A 21,051-nucleotide genomic window follows, 5' to 3' on the forward strand; every position below is an offset into this window, starting at 1 on the left:
CAGTTTTGCATGCACAACTGTCTGTGCCCACCGTTGAACAGCAAGTTAGGAATGGGAAGCAGGAAGAGGTCCCAGCCCCTGATAATGCTCTTTTGCTTCCTGAGGTCAGCTGCGCTGTTCACAAAGAAAATGAACTTCATCACCGGCTCTGACTGCAGCAGGGTATCATTTGGTTATTCTTTGTGAAATGTCAGTGTGGCTTTAGCATTTCTACTGCAGTCGTGATGACATCACTACTATGCAATACCATCAGTACTCCGTGACAACACAAGGGCGTTGACGAGCCTTGTGCATGTGACATCCTGCCTTTACTAAAGGAAGCTGCTAGAATTTTTGCCACTGCTTTTAGCCAGGCTAGAACTTAACTTCCAATCTACTTGGCATGAAGGTTTTAACTAGACCTGGTTTAGAAAAAAAATCCTGAAATTTCTTCTCAAAGCAATAAGAAATTTGCTTGTTCAGAGATTTTCTTTAAAACTATTATCCCCTCCCAAAATCTTCCAGTTTTTTAACTGTCCTTTTGGACATGGTCATTTCAACAATACTAAAATTGAAAATAATCTGATTCTGTGATGAATTCAGAAAGGGTGAAGAAGCTCTTCTGCATTCCTATTTAGATCACAGTCTCCTGCCTTAGCGACAATGACGAATATTCCCCATGGTGCGCAGTGGGACCGACAGCAGTACTGCCAATTTTTAAGCATTCATCTGAGATGGTTGCTTCCCTCTCATGAACTTTTTACCCACGCAGTAACAACCGCATGACCACCACCTCAGAGGAAGTAATTTCTCCCATGACCATGCATCCGTCTCCACAAGGACAAGCACTGGGTATCAGCTCCACACCAGCACCAGGTCATGAAAGGCTAAACACTACTGTAAAGCTACGGCCTGAAGAGTTGGTCCTTGGAACACCGTTTTAACATTTTCTTTGGGGTTTTACTCTTCTCAACATCTTTAACAAACCAAAGATAAGCATCTGATCAGAGAGTAAGAGTTTTCTGAGTAAAGTGTAGTCAGAGAGTCAAACTTGGAAATCAAGACAGTGTTCAGAGCTGTGAGGGTACAAAGCATATTATCTATACATACCGGCATACCCTCTGAGTGTGCTTGCCACACCTGTCAAATACAGCGGTTTATTTTAAGGATTTTCAGGCCCTTGAAAATTCCCCCCAGCATTCCGAGCCCAGCAGGCACGACGTGGCCTTCAGCAGTGGAGGTGAACCTCAGGAGCAGCGTGGGGCATGGCAGAGGAGGAGTACGGCTGCGGCAAGAGCGCAGTCCCACCGCCTCCTGTGGATGGCTTCCTTCAGGGGCGAGGCCGGAGCCCACTCTTCCTTTCAATACCTGATTTTACAAACGGCTTGAAAAAGCCGAATCTTTCAAGGCAGGCGGTTAAAAAGGGGGCGTAGCTGCCCCCTCCCCAGTGACCCTGCAGGCTTAACGCCAGGGCCAGACCGCCAGCCAGCGGTGGCTGTGGAGGCAGCCGCGGGGTGAGTAGACGCCCGCCGCGGCGCCTGCGCGCCGCCGCCCCGCCCCGCCCCACCGTGCGCGCAGGTGCGGGATCGCAGCGCGAGAGGCAGCGGTGCGCGCGGTGCGGGTGCCCGGCGGCTCCCGCCGGCTTTGTGCGGGAGGCGAGCGCGCGGCGCGGCGGGGCCGGCCGTCCATGCCACTGCTGCCCTCGGCGCTGCGGCGGGAGCTGCCCGGGCCGCCGCCCCTCCTGGGCGTTGCGGCCGCCCCTCCGCGCCCGGCGGTGGGCGGGTAGGCGGCGAGGGTATGCGGCTGCCGCCCCTCCGCCCTCCGCCCGCCGGTGCCGCGCCGTCCGCCGCGGCGGATGGGCACGGTGGCGTCTGATGCGGAGGGTGCGTGCGTGAGTCACCGCGCCCCGCAGCCAGCCGGCCGGTCGGGCCGGCCTTTGTCCGCGCTGGGAGCATGTGGGTGAACCCCGAGGAGGTGCTGCTGGCGAACGCCCTGTGGGTGACGGAGCGGGCCAACCCCTACTTCATCCTCCAGCGGAGGAAGGGGCATGGAGGCGATGGCGGCGGCGGGGGACTGGCGGGTAAGGGGGAGGCGGCCGGGGTCCCGGGGAGGGCGGGGTGGCGCCGCGTTTGGCCGCGGCTCCCCCGGGGCGGCGGTTGATCGCCGCCGGGCTTCGGGCGGGATAACGGCCCTGGGCGAACGCCGCCCCTGTGGGGCGCGGCGCGGGGCTGCAGGGGACCCTCCCCGCTCCCCGCCATCCCCTCCCGGGCGGTGCGGGACCCCCGCCGGGACCCCGCTATCCCTGCGGCGGCCGAAGCCCCGCAGGCCGCTGGAGGGCGGCGGGGCCTGGGCGTCGCGCAGGGGTTGCAGGTGCGTGGCCGTGCGGAATCCGCGAAGGTGTCCCGGGGGGTTTACACGCTGGGGAGCTTCGTGCGGGTGATCACCGGTGTCCCGTGCCGCCCTGCGTCAGGGTGTGACTTGCCATGGTGCTTGCGGGATTTGATTTTTGAACCTCTAACAGGCGCTGTTTAAAATCAGTCCAAGCTGTAATTCACGAACACGTACTATGAGAACAGATTTGCTTCGGCTTCTCCATATTCTTTGGGATGTCCTTGTAAAGTATGTTCCCTGAATGCTTTGTTTTCGACCGCTGGCAAAGTAAGACACTTTTGTAGGTGTTTGGGCCGTACGCATCTTGGTCTCTCTAGTATTCTGCATGTGCGTTTGTCGAAACCTTTCATCATTTTTAGGCAACGTATATGCGTTTCTATAAAAGTAGAGATACAGAACCTGATGGTGTTACCGCCGGTCCTTCTTGAATTGGCAGAAAATGGTCAAACTCGTTCTCTGAAAAGCTGTGGTTTCTTCTTTACCCACTTGCATTGGAACTAGTTCTTCAGGCTAATCAAAATAAACATATGGACTACATCTGTTTGGTTCAAGGTCCTGTGCATATTTACCATGACATTAAGTCTTTCTTCAGTCTTTAAATGCACTATGGACTTGTAAACAATTTATAATCTAAACTAATGCAGCACTGTAAAGTGTGGTTTCGTGTAGGCTCTTGAGATCTTCAGTCTTCTTCAGTGTTACCTGTTGACAAACCACCTCATTCTTGCGTGCAAAGTGACCAGTAGCCACCCCACATCACCTGTAGTTTTGGGTTTTTTTTTAATTTTTTGAATTATGGACAGTATTGAGAAATCTATAAAAATAATTTCATGCTTTAAAAGCTTGCCCCTGCTGTGTTTACTGAGGAATTCTTTGCAGACTCTTCTTTCATAGCTTACCGCCTGGCATCATAAGGATTTCTTCCTTTATCTTACTGAGGGGTTGGTCTGACAAGGCATTCTTGTGCCTTTCTGACTTTGTTATCTTTGAATTAGAGATCATTTGAGGTACCCAGTCAATTTTCCAAACATTTTTTAGCTATTGGGGAAGCATTTTGATAATTTTGGGGTTTCCCTTCAACCTGTTTGCACAGTGCATTTGTATCCAGGCCTGCTTGCAGTTGTATGTGTAACATTCTGATTGATGGTACCACTGTACAGGTGGAGAGATCCCTTCTGAAGATTTAGTCCTTGAGTGGGAGTAGGATTCATAAATGTGTGCTCCTTTTTTTGTGAAGGTCAGATAAGCTGGCAGCATTTGGTAGGACAGAAATAGTTCTGTCTTTGTTTCTGCATTTCATTTTTCCACTTGGAATTTAAGTTTTTGTGCACCATATTCATCATTTTAGTATGTGCATGTGGTCTGTATGGTGAATATTGATTTACAATGCAGAAGTTCTACACGTATTTTGAAAACTGCTTTCCCTGTAGCATTTATTAGTGCTGTGCTTTCCCTGAAATTGCACCTGCTGTGGGATTGAGGTAGTAACAAGTAGCTAAACAATTTCTAGCGGTTTTGTTTGTAAGTGGAAGGGCTGGAAAAAAGACGTAGATATTTTCAGTAAGTTGCCAGAACCATAACTAAACAAAGACCCACGACTAACGTGCAGAAAGTCATTAGTGCTGGCAGTGTTTAAAGGGCTGTGTGAGAACTTGTCATTGTAGCACATGGGGTTTTGACACGGTAGCTGACCAAAGGTGGGAGAGGAAGAAAGAAAGGGATGTAGAGCATCCAGGCCACTCGCAGGTTGGTAGGCACAGTAATAAGTGGAACTTATGATTATTTGTTTTTTATGGAAATACTGGAACTTTACACTGGTTGTTGTAACAGCTATGGTCTACTCATTGAGGGCCAAGGCAGGTGAAGGAAACCAAAGGGTTATTCTTGCTGGTAAGACTGGCTAAAAGCAAGGTATTGAGGGTTCAAAATAAATAAATCTGCTGAAACAGTCAACCAGGGTACATCATTTGTAATAGTGATAGCATTTAGGATGACCCTGCGGAAGTTCTGTAGTTCATAAAGATACAGCTCTAATGACAGAGGTGGAGGTTAACTGGTCAAAAGCATGAGAACAGAAAAAAAGAACCTTTTGTGGGTGTTTTTCGGTGGTTTTGGTTCTTTGTTCTTGTTGTTAATTGCCCTTTCTGTAGTGACCTAATGCTGAAATTTGCTCAGATATAATTTAAAAGTTATCCAACCATGAATGTGGTATAAAATCTGGCTTTGTTGCTCTGCGGGAAACCAGATTATGTGTCCTTGAAGTCGACTAGAAATATTGTATGCAAGATTTTTCACTGTGGTGGGAGCGGTCTGAATTCATACATGCAAGAGAGGATGTAAATACAGCTGTCACTTTTTTTTTTTCGTGATCTAACTTCAGCTGGCTTGTACTCCCTCATTATTGACTTTTGAAGTCATTTGTCTTAAATTGTAGACTGACAATGGACTTTCAAATTGATGAGACTGTGGGCTTGATGACATGACACGAGATGGCTTCACTCTGGAACTTCAGCAGTGGCTCGGCAATGAGAAGCATTGATCCTCTGGCATTGCCCTCAGTTCTGGCTTTGCTGTGAAACTAACCAGTCAGCAAACTGATCAGGGTTAAATGTCCTGCCCTTCTCTCCATCTGCGAATGTGCCAAACTTTGAAGAGCTTAAGTGGGCCACACTGTAATGTGGTTGTGGTGGCACAGCTGAAGGAAGAGATAGGGCGCTTTCCTGTGGCTGAATGGGAGTGAGGAGGGAGGGCTGGGGACAGACCCCTTCAGACAGCTCCATGGCTGGATGCTGGGACTGTGAAAACGTGGCTGAAGGCTGATGAGTACCTTCGAAGCAGCTGCCAGGGTCTCAGTGTTACCTGTCCTCCATCACTTACTACCATCCTGTGGACGGAGTTTACCATCGCCAGAGCAAAATCTGGAGGACTGGATCTTTTAAGTCTTTTGACATGTCTTGGTCTAAAAACAAGTCGTTTATATAGCCTTGAGGATGGGTGAAAGTAATTCTTGGTGGCTTTATATTGACGCAGAAGAGGAGTACTTGCGTTACCTGTTCTCCTGGATCTATGCTGAGTACAGCAACCCTTTGCAGGAAAAAGAGTATCAGTCGCTTTAAAGGAAGGGGTGAAATATCAGCCCTTTCTGCACTGATGCTCTCCTCTTGGCCTTGATTTATGTAACTTAGTTGAACAGAGAAAGCTCTCTTATTTAAATATTTGTTTGGATATTGGAGACATTTTCTGCGGTTATTTTAATACTGGATTTAACAAGTTAGAAGCATGATGATCATCTTGTTATGTGTTAGGGCAGTGCCTAATTAGTGAGTCCCTAGAAGTCATCTGTACTAACAAAATGTATCTGATTAATAGTTTACTTAAGAGATACAGCTTTTCTACTAAGCAGCATGGTTCTATTTTTATACTGAAGTAAGGCCCGGGCTCTTTTAAATGATTGTGTCTATGTCAGTACAGGTCATGTCAGTGTGACTTTGCTTTCTAAGCATGCCTTAACTGAAGGGCTGTTTGGGTTTTGTTTTCCTTTTTAACAAAAGAAAAACAGGAAAGACTTACACATTGAATTTTAAATAGGATTTTCGTGGCTGTTCTGCAAACTCGCATTATCTTGCATCACTGCATTAATCTTCCTGGACAAGACCAAAAAATGTACTTGTCTGCTTGAAAAGTATTTGATGGTTGATGAGCTTTCTCCGTAATAAAATTGTTTCATGCCTTGCACATAATGCCATGCCTGTATTTTGCTTCTGTGTGGCCCTCACTCAAGCGTTTCATCTTCCTTTTGTCCACCAACAGGGGGCTAAGTCTTTTCTTTCTGCTTACAAGTTTTCTTAAAGGTGCTAGATGTTTTTAACCCTCTCTCCTTCATACCTATTCTGCTCCCTGCTTGTCAGCTACCTTCCCTGGGCAGCCTGGTCGAAGGAAATACTTCCTTCGCTGGAGGGATCGAGTGCGTTACACAGCAACCTGCATCAGCTGAAGCAGAGGTATTTGGAGAGAACATGAACCCAGATCTATCCCATCATTTGGGCACCATGCCCTGTGTGACTGTATTACTTTCATGGGTGTAAGGATCTTGAACATGTTATAAAGTTTATAAATAACTAAAAGGCTCATGGTTTTGTGTTAGTAAGTATATCTTCATTCTGATGCAACAAATAGCTTAAAAAAACAGTCTCTAACAGCTTGCTGCTATACTGTGGTAATGCTTGCCAAACTCTTTTGTTTGGAAACAACATTGGAATTAGTTCGACTAGTAGTTGAGGTCAGAGCAATGTATTTGCTTAGAGGTTGCAGGAGGAGAGATGGAGAGTGTGGTATGATTAGCTTGACTGCCATGCTCCTTGTGCGTGTGGACACTTGGGTGTGAAGTAGAAATGAAATTCTAAATAATTTTGTTTAAAATCTTATTGTAAGATTTCTCTGAACCCCCAGGCAAAAAAAATTGTTCTTGTTTGCAAGAACTGTTTTTGGGGTGAATTATTTTGCAGATAGTGTATTTATGCTTACAGCTGGGACAGCGCATGTGTGAGAGATTCAGTACGAGTTTGTAAGTCCATGAGATGTTGCCAAAGATGATTCAAATGCTTAAGCAGAAGAGAGCAGATGGAAATTTGCTGACTTTTGGTGATAAAAAAAAATGGATGAAGTACTATCTTCCTCCCCAGATATTTTTGCAGAGGGGTAATCCTGTAATTTCCACATTGGAAAGTCAGAAAGGAGAGGTTCTGAGCTTGGCTGGCTGATGCAAGCCTTCAGTGTCAAATCTAATATATTTTTTAATACTGTGACAGTGTTCTAACTCAAAACACTTTTCTGCAGCCTTGCTGGACAAGGCAATTAGTAGCTCAAATCTAGAGATAAGATTCTGTCTTGCTCTCAGCCTCTCAATTCAGAGGGTTGAGAAAGAGGTTGCTTGAAATCCTGTTTATACTTAAGATTTAGAAAAGCTTTTGGCCAGTATGTCATCTGCCTGATGAAAGGATAGTACGTGCTTCAACAAACTCGATACTTTCTGTCCCTGTTGACTCAAGTAGTTAGGATTTCACATGTCAAAGTTGGTACACTTGAGTAGAAAGCATGTGCTTTCTGATACTTGAAATATAGCCTTTATCAAAATGCGTGCAATTAGTATAACTGACATGCGTGGTCAGCCTATCCATTAGCTTTCCGTGTTCATTTTGGCTCGTGGAGTGGAAACTAGTCTCTCCCACTCTGCTCGGTCATTTGGTGTTACACCAAACCTGCTCTGATGCTGCTGAGCTTCTTGTTAGGATCTGCTGCTGCCGCAGTTGTCTGTGCTGCTTCGCACTAGTAGATTTCCACTTCAAGAGGACATGCACATGTCTAGGGTTGAACTGCTGTTTGACTCTCCAGATTGACTCACAAGTCTTTGTGTTGAATTCCCAGATGCTTTCACAGGTGCTTAATTGGAAGGTGTCTCATTTCCTGCCTAATGCTTCTCTTGATCTCCGGTTCTTGCAGGCAATGCACTGTTTGCACAGATACAGTGCCTGAGATGTTGTTTGGTGTAGCTCTGGTTTCTGTGCTGTAATGCTTCTTGGTCAAAGACTTCCTTTGATGTTACTTCATATTTTACCCTTTGAGTAGTGTGACCCATCAAAGCCTCTGAGCTGAGCTGTCATTTGCCATTTTTGCCTTCTGACGTAATGTTGCTGCTTGACACAAGGAATTCAAGGAAGGCCTGCTATTTCTCCTGAGATCTCTGTATGAAACCCCATTGGAAATATCAGAGGATCACAATACAGTAAGCAGTAAATGTAACTTTCTGCATTATACCAGAGTTTGTATTGCTTACAGGGCTTTTTGGTATTACTTCCTGGTCCCACACTGAAAGGTATAGAGAAAACAGTACTTCTTCACATCAGTTTCTGTATTTCCATTGTTCCACTGTCCAGTCATGCACCCTTGTTAAGATTATATCATATGTCACAGAGATTTGGGTCTTTGACAGTTTTGGTTAGAGTTTAGTAGAATTAAAAAAAGTTCTACGAGGTATGCTGGTATATACTCTCAAATGCTTTTGAAAGTTAAAACATAAATATTGTAATATTATTTTTCTTGTAAATATTTGGTACAGGCGGAGTCCATTCAGGTTTCTCTGTTCTTCCAAGGTTTGTGACCTCTACACTTTTTTATCCTTCATAGTATCACACCTGCATATGGCTTTTTCCTGGAATAGACAGGAGTTGTTGCTGCTGCTGACTTTAGTAAAGTGTGGCAATACAAAGTGTATGAAGGGCTGTAAACATTTGACTGAAATCTTGCTCCTTCACTGCTACTTATGCTTCTGATGTCTGATCCATATTGATATTCAGTAATCTATACTTACATTTTGCCTTTAAATCTGATGCTGAGGTGGGCTTAGGTTCTGGAGGACTTCTTCAAAACCTTTCCATTTGTTTTGTTGTTGTTTGTTTGTTTTTTTTTTCAAAGAAAGGCTGGAAGTATTTCCAGGCCTGATTTCTGATTGTTCTTTTTTCTGAAGTTTCCAGATGGGTGTATAAATTCCTACCACAGCAGTAGTCTTAGTTTCAGCTAGGAAGTTCTTAACATGTTTTTGGTTCTTCCCTCACAGTCCTGTCTTGTCCTTCTCTTCTGTGTTTTCCAGTATTTCATTAGCCAGAGTTCTTGGGATTTTCTATTCATCATGATTTCTTTCCCTGGTAAAGTGCATCCTCCGATAGCTTACTGAAATCTGATCTACCTGCAGGTATTCAGTCAGAACAGTTAGAATCTGAATAATTTTCTCCTGAAACTATTGCTTTGCTTCAGATTTAGCTTGTATGTGACCATCCTGTGCCTTAGGACTGTTATCATCTGTAAACTGGGCCTCAGTGGAAATACATACGCACACAGCAAAAGAATTGCGTTTATCTGTATATGTATGGCTACATAGATACAGGTTGTAATGTACATTCTGGTCTCCTCTCTGATGAAGAGAAAACCAGCATAGTTTTACAACCCTAAAATATTTTAACTGTTGCTTAGTAGATAACACTGACAAATGTGGTTACATCTTACCATGATTAGGAGCCTTCAGCTTAGTGGACAAAGTCACAAAAAGTTCTAAAAGCTGAAAGCCTTCACCCAGTCAGGTTTAGGTTCAAGTTAAGGTATAGGTTTTTACAGGGGTGCTCATGAGTTGATGTTCAATTGCTGATCGCTTTATTTTTTAAAAAAGCTTAGTGATTAAATTTTCAATCTTCTCTTTTTTGTATTTATCAGCCTGGAGATAGAAGAAGCAAGTACTGTTTTTTGCTGCTTGTCTTGCTAAATGTCAGTAGAGTGACAGTACTTCCTCAAAGTCAGTTTCACTGACATGTTTGAAAATTTGTGTGCAAAGGAAATGGTGGCTGAGCAAATCAGTGCTCTGTAAAACTGTGTTGGTAGAAAGAGCAACAAAGGCGGGTGTTGGGGAAGACTTAATAAATTTTAGGCCTTGGTTTCAGAGGAAGACTTTGTTTTTCTTGATAGCACATTACATGTCCATATAAGCCAATGCTATATAACCCACATGGGAAGACAGTTATCAAATAATGAAAGCAAAATAATCTCTAAATACTTTATATGAATGAACACCTATAAACCAAAAGTGTATAACCCTTCATAAAGTTCCAAGGGCGGCATTCACAATGAAGATACTTTTGTGGGTACTATTACCAGGATTGGAAGTTTAGTGTTGTAATTATTTGAGTGGTGTGTAATATTTACTGTTATTTAGGCTTTCCCATGATATTAAATCAAATAGAAGTGACACCACCACCACCCTTCACCAAAAAGGATTTGTCCAAAATACTACCTGTGGAGTTCAGATTGTTGTTCTAAGTTGAGTTTTGACAGAGAAGTAATTGTCATCACCTCATCCTGTAATAACAAATGCGAGCGCTAATCACATGAGCATGTGTGCTGCATTGAGAAAGAGAGGAAGAGTAATGAATGATTCATCATAGTTACTAGGGAAAACAATAGGCTGTACTGTACATTTTAGCCATGAGTTGTTAAAAGTTATTGTTTTTATAGTCCAGGAAGTAACACTTAAACTTTAGGAAGAGTTTATTGTCCATTAAATCAATACAAAACTGAATACTCAGGGTGCAAATATGACTTAAGTCAGCCTTACTGATTGAGGTTTTCTCAGAAATCAGCTGGCATCTACAATTCAGATAGGTGCCTTGGATGTTTCGGGTTTGTGACCAGAGCTCGTTAGGCATCCATCTTGCCTTAGTGGAAGGAGAAGGGGTCATCAGCACACATTAAATATTGGGAACCATTTAAGCGGGGTGTGTTCCATATGGTGTTGGAATGTCACAATGCCTGTTTTGAAAAATTGTTACTAATGACACAACCGCGAGCTTTCCTAGTTGCAGTGTTGAGCTCATACCCAAACAGGCTGCTGACATCCATGGGACTATTTGAGTGATAGCTCATGAGCATGACTCCAGGAGTCAGTCTGACCTGTATTAAATTTTACCTCTTTTGGAGGGTATACTTCTGTATTTGCTCTGTGTGCTAAAAGGATGTATGCTGTTTGTTTAGGCATTTTTAAGATTAAAATATCTCTTAAGGTGTCTTGAGAGGCTGTCAGGCTGTAAATGACATTAGTGTAGATTATATTAGAGCTGGGAGAAAGATGTGGCAGGGCAGGGCTTGGCTCTCAGGAACCAGGTGAATAACACCTGCTTATCATCTGGGAGGAGGGGAGGGTGTCCCCGGGCACAGCAATGGCACCAGCTGCGGAGTGACCTCCTTCCAGCTCTTGGCAAGGTTGGATGCAAGTTGCCCATGACACTGAAGAATGCATGTATCACAGGTCACTGGTGTGTGTGGAAAGCACCCTGAGTTTGAGGACTGTGTGGTTAACGCTGAATGGGAAGTGTCACTGACTGATATTGTCCTGAGCTTTTTGATAGTGTTTGTGCAACAAAGCCGTGACTGCTGGTAATTTTGAAGGTCTGAAATGTGATTCCTTATTATCATTCATAAACAGTAAATAAATTGGCTTCAGTGTTTTAATAAGGTGCGCTAGAGGTAATATATAATCCAGGTCTTCACTCTTGAATATGTAATCCAATTTAGTCTGAGTACCCTGTGTATTTTAGCAGGTAAAAACGCCGTAGGCTTACAAACATAATCCTAAGATTGCTGTCAGGGGTACTGTAGAAAGGTGATAAAGACTACTTGATCTTTGTGTGTGTGTTTTATTTAAATCAAAGCATAACTTTTTTGTGAAAGAGGGTTACTGTTTATCAGTAAGAAAATCCTTTTATAATAAAAAAAGATTGTTCATGTGTAAGGTGCATAAACTTGCTTTTCCTTTAAAAACACCAGTAATTGATGTTTTGGAAAGAAATTTGCAAATTCTTAGGGAAGATAAAATAATCCCTAGTTATATTTTAAAAGAAAGGAAGAGGGAGAAATAATCGTGCTGCAGCAAAGATCTGTGCCATGGATATCCCAACAGCTTAAAACATTGTGACTTATTACAGGTGTTTGAGTCCATATACTCTAAAGTGTGTGTGCTTTCAGTGGTGGTAACTTAAAATGTACCAAGTTGATTCTACCACAGGTCATCCCTTGACTTCATTACTGTTTGCGGGCAATTTGTAATCAGTCTGGACGGTAAGCTGTCTGGAATGCTGGTCCCCAAAGAGCAGAGAGTGCTGTGGTGCTTGGAGAGGAGTCTTAGCTGACTGAATCTATTGGCTTAGTTTTCAAATCAAGATGACCTGCCTTTCTGGAAAATATCCTTTGGTCAGATAGAAGTAATTTGGCTTAAAGGGGGGTCTGTGTTATGCAGGAGGTCAGGCTTCCTGTGGTCATAATCCCTTCTAGCAAAAAAAAACCCGTTTGAAAATGGGTTGCTAGTGTAAGGATACAAGTACAGTACATCATAATCTAATGCATGAATACAGACCACTAATATGTCTACTTTGTGCCATGGTTATAGGCTCCCCGCTCCAGCTTACAACTAAATGTGAGGCACAGTGGTCAGATAAGTAAAATGTAGTATTGTTTCTTCCTTTGGCATAAATTGCATCAGGTAATTGAACCCCTTTCCAGTAATACCCTCTAGTGCATTGTATGTCCTTCCAGTAACATGATGCAAGAGCAGTTGCCCAGGCTCCCTAGCCACTTGTGGCTTTGTATTCCCTGGTTTCAGACATTACATTTCACTGCTTTTCCTCTGCTAATACCTACATTTTACAGAAAAGAAAGAAAATATTGAACAATTTTCTGGACTTTTTCTTTAGAATACAAGTTTGCAGAAAAGGAAGATGGCTTTATTTAAAAAGTTGTTTCAGAATGAAGGCATTATCTCTCACTTTTCTTCTCCTGTCCCCATATATAGGTATGGTCACTCTAGATGTTTGGTGTGTGTGTGTGATGGGACTATTCCTTGATATATAAAGTCAGTTGTGCTTGAGCCCCTTCAGGATCAGAGCTGTCATCAGTTAGCCAGATAGTAATCCCACAGACTTTAACACATACTTTAAACCTTTGCTCATGAAAACTGCTCTTGAACAGACTACTGGCTTGAACAAGTATTCTTACACCGGGAATTCCTTCCCTTATTTCACTACGTAGTCAGGAAATGTAGTCAGGAACCTGATGAAATAATGGAAAAAAATTTGCAATTGGTATAGTCACATGACTTGATGCCTGGATAATTCACTGGCTGTTGCTCAAGGTCTGGTCTCATCTAAGGAATATGATTCTTTGCCGGTTCTGTTTCTATAGAAACCTTCGGTTCCTTATTTCTTAATCATGTCTCAAAAGTTACTCGCTATATGAAGCATTAATGAGCAGTATTAAAATAGATTATTATTCTATTATTTTTTATTTTATTATGATCACTTCATGTAGAAATTCCTCAGAGAGATTATCAGTTTGAGCTGCTGTGATTTCATTCTGTTGTATAACATGCCTGCATTTTAAAAACAGCAACAACCAAACAAACAAAAACCCCAAACCCAAAAACCCAACACTGACCTAGGGTGCAAAATGGAACACTTCCTGAAGGACAGCAGTCAGGGGTAGCTGCATGATTGCAAGAGTAAATATTAATTGGCTTTAATGTATATAACAGCATAAATTATTTTTTAAAATATCTTATGCATCATCTATCAAAACAGCTATTTCATTACATAAGTAAAATTTTACTGATAAACTGTTGCCATTAGCTTGGTAAGTTAGCCTTTGAATTTACATGGGGTCTTCTGGAGTTCTGTGAATTTTCTTCCTTTAACCTCACTGCATGGATATTTCTACAGCCTGTTTCCATTGCTGAAAAGGCAGTGGGCAGCTCCTGCTTTACTGCACCAGTGGAAAGTATTCTTTCTTTTCTTTTCCTTACCTACCTCCCATCGGTTGTTTCAGTGCTGGCTAGTTGTCTTTTTTTTTTTAATAGCATTCTCCACATTTCTTAAATACATTGCTCTATCTTAAATTGTTTCTGTTTGGGGCAGGGGACATTCCTCTCCTCCTATCTCCAGTATCTCAGGGAGAAGGAGGTAGGATGGGAAGCTCTCCTTAACTTGATATTGCAGCACAAGTTTGCGTGTTTGTTCTGGTGCTCTGACCTTGGCTGTGTATCCCAGTTTTTACAGCTGCATCACCCTCCTGGAACTAGGGGCAGACTTGGTTGGTAGGACCACCCACACACCAACAGGTTTGGAAATACAGCAGGAGGAAAGAAACAAGCATATTTTTAAAGACTACAGGGATTTAACAGTGTATCTGTACCTCAGACGAGCCTGCATTTGGTTAGCAAACAACTTTATTTAGATATTACATCATGCCTATTGCATATTTAGTACTGTCAGTAGACATGTGAAGCTGCAAAGCATGAATAATCTTTGGCATAAGCTCTGCTACATGTTTGCAGCAAACCCAGATGATTAATGCGGTGTAGTGTCTGGCTTGGTCTTCACTCCAGCTGAGCAATGCTCTAGAGCTCAGTAGTAGCTTTAAGCATTTGAGGACCTTTGCCCGTGTTTGAAGTGAAATGTGCACACGTGTGCTTTCTGGACCAGGGCCATACTGGTTTTGTGAAGCTAGAACGGAGAGTATATGTAACAGAAAAAATGTTTAACAGAATATTATAATCTACTTCAGCCTGCTGGGTTTGAAACTGTCTAGGAGGGCTGGTGATCAGAAGCAGCTTGTCAGTGTACACCAGTAATCAAAATGCATGAGAGGTGAGGTTTAAGATGGCAATAGGAACAACTAAAGCTAGTTAGACTAATAAACGTTGGGATATTTTACATTAATATTTTGTGTTCATATCCTGTAATGAGCAGACAGCTCTCTTAACAGTGCTTCCTAACAAATGACCTGATGTTGTGTCCAGACTTGTTTGTCATGTATTTCAGAATTCTTGGATTAAAAAGTGGTGGATATTAATACCTTGGACAGGAAGAGATTACATTTGATCTGGCCTGTGAAGATCTGTATAAAACAAAAGACAAATAAAAAACATAAAATGGGGGAATACAAAATCGCTGGTGGGTGGGGTATTTCCAAATACCAGTTTCAGTTTGGATTTAGGGGATCTACTAAGATGGAAAATGCTTTTATATCTTATCTTTATGATGCATAAAGCACATCTAAAAGAAGAACAGCAAGGGAAGCAGTCTTCTGTACCGGTTTTGACAGTCTAGAATGAGGAACTAATAAAAACTATGACAGTAAAAAATGAAAACAGACACCTGAAACAAGAAGAGGATTTTAATGGGAGTGTTTTAGAAGGGATTTTATGGTGAGTGCAATTTTTCAGCTGGTTGAAAGAGACTTATTTCTACCCCAATAAATATTTGCAGGAAAAAAAAATCTTTGAAAGTGCATCCATTTGTTTTCAATATGTGAGTTTGCTGAGAAAGTCAACATGAGATTTAAGTCCAACATCTCTGCAGGGGAGATGAAAATTCTTTGTGGAAGTGAAAAACGGGAAAACTTTTACATCTTTTAAAAATAAACAGGGCTTGTGGGAGAGGGTTTGGGGGTTTGTTTTTGTTTCCTGTGTAATTTCTTATTAAAATTGGATCTAGAAGTTGTGGAAATACAGTTAGGAATTATTGGTAACATTTGGTATGCAACTGTTGACGGCACCCTCAGTAGCAAAGAATTTTTAAAACTACTTTGGGAAAACAGTAGGGCTTTGTCTTTTCTCAGTATCCTTTCAGCTGAAAAACAGCTTGACTGTTAGGCATGTTGATCCTTTCTACCCGAAAGAATCGGACCATTAAATAGCATAATTATTTTTGCTGGAAGCCTTAGTTTTTCATGGCTGACATTCGAGTTTTGAACCCTTCTAGGGTGTATCGTCTGGGTTTTTTGTTGGTGTTGTAGTGGGTTTTTTGTTTTTCCCCAAGGCTCCAAAAATATATGAAACACAGAAAAGGACTAAATAACTTTTATACACAATTTTATAAAACTGCTACTTCTGCCTTGCTTCAGTTTGTCTGCCTTTATGCTAGAATCAGTATATGTTTAAAAGTTGAAGTCCTGTTGAAACTGAAGATTTTTCCCTCTTGAGTAACTTTCCTTCTTTACAACATGAGGTAACAAGCGGGGAGATGAATACATAGATCTGCATTTTGCTGTGGAGAGTGAAATTGAAGGTGGGGGTGCTGCAGAGCCCCCTTCTGTGGGATCTTGGATGATCCATCACTCTGTATTCATCAGAATTTCCTGTTCCATAGGTCTCCTTGTGGGTACTCTTGATGTCGTGTTGGACTCCAGTGCCAGAGTGGCACCGTACCGAATCCTCTACCAAGCACCAGACTCCTTGGTCTATTGGACTATCGCCTGTGGTAAGGACAATCAAAATGATGTGGATTTTCATTCTTCCTGGATACTGTGCCACATAATTAATAGAGCATCCTGCCTGCTGAGCACAAGTCACTTCAGGACAAATAAATGGGTCAGGATGGAAACCTGCTCTAGTGGTTAAATTAAGAAGCTCCGGAGCTTCTAATATTGAGCCTTTGAATGCCAGCAGGTGTGTATGTGTTATGCACAATGACGAAGTAAAACCAGAAATGGCCACGGAACAGAGACAGAACCCTCTGATATTTCCCACCCTTCATCTACCAAACATGTTCCCAGACAAGCAGTCTAGTATCCATCCCTCCTCTTTTCATGTTCTTCTCTGTGCCCATGGCTCACTCCTACAGCACTTCTAAAGCTCAGCATTCCTGGGTGATGTGGTATCTCTAAAGGGTATGGTAGGAGGAGTACCTGGGTTATAGCCCCTAAACTACCCAGGCTGGGCACCTGGCTTCCCTTGAATTGGAAACCAGGAAGATAGTGTAACCTCAGCTCTCACCTGAGTGCTGAATATCGGTATGGCATTTCCTGGATAGTGAGCTCCGTCTCCTCCAGGATAAATACCATGTATAACCCAGGGATGCCTACCTCCTGGATGTTTATTTCAGGCAGTGGGTTGTCGTAAATATGATGTACTTAGAAATTCAGTAAGATGGTAGCTAGGTTAGAGTTAAATACAGAAGTCTTACATAGATGCAACAACTCTGAAGAGTTTTGATCTTTAAGGCACAAACTTTGATAGTTCTAACTGTGAGACTGTTTATTCTGTCATTATAGTAGTTGGTGAAATCAGTGAAGTTGGTATTTTGGTATATTAAGTAGGATTTTTGCGTGCATCAGATCCTGTAAATACTAAATGCTTACTTCTGTGGTCACGTACCTTATGCTACTTGCAATAAGCAGCATCTAGTTAGTCTCTGGTTCTGTTTGCCAGCTCTGAAAATAGTGTCTGAAGCTGAATGCAGCACATCAAGGTTATTTAGCTTTGATTGGCCAAGCTTGTAAGGTAAGATCCTCAGTTTGATAGTATTGTTTTTCAGTCTTAGCAAATGGAAATTTTTCTGAATGCAACTCCTCTAGCTCTAAAGTTTCAAATGCTGTTTTAGACAGCAGCCAGAACTCTCTTCTTTTGAAAGAAAATTGAGAAAAGACAAATGAGAAGTGCACACATCCAGCACCCCCAATGCTGCCTGACTTTCAAAATACTGGTTAATGAAGCTGTAGATGACTTCTGCCCTAACAGTGCCCTCTCATCTTTGGCCATTCTCCCAATAAAATTTGACATTTAGATTATTTGGATGACTTTTCCTCCAGACAAATCCTCCCCTTTGGGAAGGGGAGGAGGAATGGATGAAGGTTTTCCATAGATCTAATAATTATAGCAGATCAAAGCAGGCTCTGTTCTTATGAGCATGTGATTCATGTCTGACAAAGGTGATATCAAAGCTGTGTCGTGTTCTGAATCCACTAGGAAGTTTTTTAATATCTCGTCTTAGCACAAGTACTTCTTGCTACTTCCGATGGTATCGGACCTGAAAGAAGGCATCGATTTAAGCAGCTCTTTTTCCATCTGCACCTATTAGTACCAACTCACTGAAGATTTTAAAATTTGTATAACATAATTTGCCTTTAGTTACAGCTAATAATAAAAATAGATATTGATGAAATTGTCAATATTATGAAGGTCATTTCCAAATCTTCATTTAACTGCTCGCTTTGTACTGTCAGCTACTCTGCCGTGACCATAAGTATTGGGAACTTGCATGTCAGTTCTCTGTGGGTCTCGGTCATGAGAAAGATGGGTAAAAAGTACTTGCCAGTATGTTTGTTTACACCATTTATGCACAAGCAGAGGTGCACGTACAATCCTTTCTTCCCTTCATCCGAATGTCAGTGCGCAGCAATTAGTAAGCACCTCTGCCCCATACACTGGATAGTAAGCAACTGAGGGCACAAATTTTTCTTGCTGTTTGCAGGCTTCCTTGCAAAGAAAATAACATATCACAAAGTTCTCAATAAAATAGTGTTTCTTCAAAAAAGCTCATACTGTGCACATAGTCAGAAATGAATTTTTAAGACTTGGGAAATAGACCACGTGGCTGTTCTTTAAGTGCATTTTCAGGTTTTTTTGCATGACACCTGTAAATACTTACTATAATTTTATACCTACAATGTGTGTCCTCAGATAACCAGGGGCACAAAATTAAAGGCAGATGAGTTATGGCCCCAGAATAAACAAATGTAACATACATGTAGAAATCTATGCTACTGCTGAACTGTGAGGGTTTTGCTTCTCTTCTGTGACAGATATTGCAGGGTTTATGTAGCAATATGGTACTCTGTTTACTTTTAAGCTGGTTTTAATAAACATACTCTTCAGTTATGCATCTTAACCCTAATTGAAAGTGCTACAGTAGTTAACGTATATATCTGTGCATCCGTTTTGTGGAGTTTCTTGAATTTTTAGTCTCCTAATACCTAGCTGGTTGTTGGTTTAGTTATCTTTGTTAAATTATAAGACTGCACTAGCTTAGCCTCGTCCCCTGAGGGGAATAGTGTGGTTCTTACAGGAAGGTAAAATTTTACAGAGAACAAATTATTTATCTAAGCAACCTTGAAGCTGTGCAGCCCAGTGTTGCCTAAGACTCTGCGCTGTGGTTATTGCATGAGCTTGCAACTAAAGCAATTCCTTCTGAACTGATCAAGGGCTGTTACCGTTATACGGGTTACTAAGGGATTAGAGCTGCATAGCTAAATGCGGCCAGACTTGTCCTGCATTGTTCAGCTGTCCCTCCCTGTTTCCTAGGGGTAGACTGCTGGTTACTTGGTACTTGTAGTCTCTTATTTTTACAGGAATTTGTCACATTCTCCTCTGCCTTCCATAAAGCAATAATCTCCATCTTCTGTAAGTAGCTATACAGAGTGACTGGAACAAATGTGATTGTTTCCTGGTTCATTCGTGCTGCATGACATTTGGTCTTGTTTTGTACAAGACTATTCAGAGGGTAGAAAATAATCCAAGATGTTTTGTTTGCTCTAAAATGACTATTTAAGTTAGGTTTAGACTCCAGATTTGTTTATAATTAATTTTGGACATGAATTTTCTTGGCTATTAACCCTACTGTTAGAGTGCTGTTGATTTTGCCAGCTGTAACTATTTTCTCCTCCCTCTTCGTGCAAATTGAGGTTTTGTCAGTCCACTCCTGAACCTGCCATTACTGGCAAGAACAATTTTAGGTTCACTGAAGTGTTGCAGGTTCTCTTGCTGTGCATGCTGTTAAGGCAGCAGTTCAGGCTGACTTATCAGCTGTCTCAAGTTAAGCCATTCCTATTCCTCAGTCACCGGATGAAACAATACTGAGATTATACTTCTGAGTGTGTTTGAAAGCTTGTTTATATGACTCATTACTTTTCTTCTCACTCCTGAGCTCATTCACATTCCCTCTGTACCTTCATCTCTTACCTTAGACAAACTAGCTCAGATGCTAGAAACCTAACCCTGACATCCAGAGATGTTCCCATGTTGCTCATGATGTTATTCTACCCCACCTGCCAGGCGATTGCTGCTTCTCATCCTCTCTCCAGCACCATGCATCCTTCCTTTATCCAGCTCATCTGGTCTAGAGCTCCCTTAGCTATCCAGCTTCTGCTTAACACGCTTATTAGTTTCCTCCCTGAAGACTGAGAATAGCTCAGTCTACTGGGGACGCTGGCCAACATGACACCATTTCAGCCATGGAGCACACCATAAGATGAGCATACCATTTGGAGGAGGGGAAGGAGTGATTAGTAGCCTCCTGTATGCATTGTAGCTGTTTTCTCTTTTATTTCCTGCCAGCCTTGAGGGCTCTGTATTCCAAAGTGCAGTGGTTTAACCGTTAAATGGTGCTTTCCCTGAGATTTGGAGATATTGCTTAATATACCTAAAAGGCCAGTGATGGCAAAATGGTGAATGCTTGTAAATATGCTAAGATAGGCAAGGTCTTGCCAGTAGCAGAGTTAAAGTAGACCTGTAGTTTAAAACATCGCAGCAGAAGTGTTTTTTTAATCCTGAGTGAATAAAGCGAAGAGAAAGATCTAGGTTCTGATGATAAATTGATGAGAACTAGGGTGTGGGGTTTGGCCTGATTGCATGATCTGCTGTAGATGAGACTGGGAGAGTAAACAGTAAGATAGTGGAGACAAACAGCAATGGAAGCAATGAGATGGGTTGTTACAGGTTGAGAATAATCAACCAAAGCTGCTTCATAAGAAGTCATGAAAAATAATTGATGAACCACAAACAAGAAATAGACAGCTTTAAGAAATAGTTCATTGTGATACTGTGTCTGCACTGCTTGTCACCGCTTTTCAAGAGATGAGCGATTTTCCTGATGACAGTTTGGTTTTAAGTACATGGCTCGTATTTCATCGTTCCTTTTTACAGCAGTATAAAAGCCAAGAAGAAATAAATTAGTCTTCAGACCACCTCCCAAGTTCCAGAAAGGTCTGGTTGCATCCAGTAGTTTTAAGGAGAAGCAGCAGTGGCAGTCACTTGTGGTTCTGAAATACTGGTTACATATGCAGGCTATTCTACAACATGATTTATGTATCCAAACTACAACTAGAATTGTGAAATTCCCCTGGAAGTTGCATGGAATGTTGCACTCTTGCTTTCACTGGAGTTGTGTAAAGCTCTGATTGTATACTGTAAAAAGAATATTTTTCCCTGTCATTTGTTGCTGAATAACAAGGAAAATGATTGTTTGGTATGCATTCAAGATGGTTATCTTGAGGAGTTCTAGTACAAACCATGGAAACACTTATGCACAGACG

The 21,051-nt window shown here is 42.1% G+C and overlaps 1 protein-coding gene across 1 annotated transcript in view; it reads left to right on the forward strand.

Annotated features, from left to right (window-relative positions):
- The first annotated feature begins 1,755 nt into the window (after window positions 1-1,755).
- The window catches only part of TBC1D9 (TBC1 domain family member 9), a 52,698-nt gene continuing 33,402 nt past the window's right edge, over window positions 1,756-21,051 (forward strand). The window contains exons 1-2 of the mRNA XM_075090518.1: window positions 1,756-2,059; window positions 16,110-16,220. Coding sequence (XP_074946619.1) covers window positions 1,933-2,059; window positions 16,110-16,220 — 238 coding nt within the window. The 5' untranslated portion in view covers window positions 1,756-1,932. The remainder of the gene's footprint in view (window positions 2,060-16,109; window positions 16,221-21,051) is intronic.

The sequence above is a fragment of the Phalacrocorax aristotelis genome, chromosome 4, assembly GCF_949628215.1.
Source record: "Phalacrocorax aristotelis chromosome 4, bGulAri2.1, whole genome shotgun sequence".
In the NCBI taxonomy this organism is placed as follows: Eukaryota; Metazoa; Chordata; class Aves; order Suliformes; family Phalacrocoracidae; genus Phalacrocorax; species Phalacrocorax aristotelis.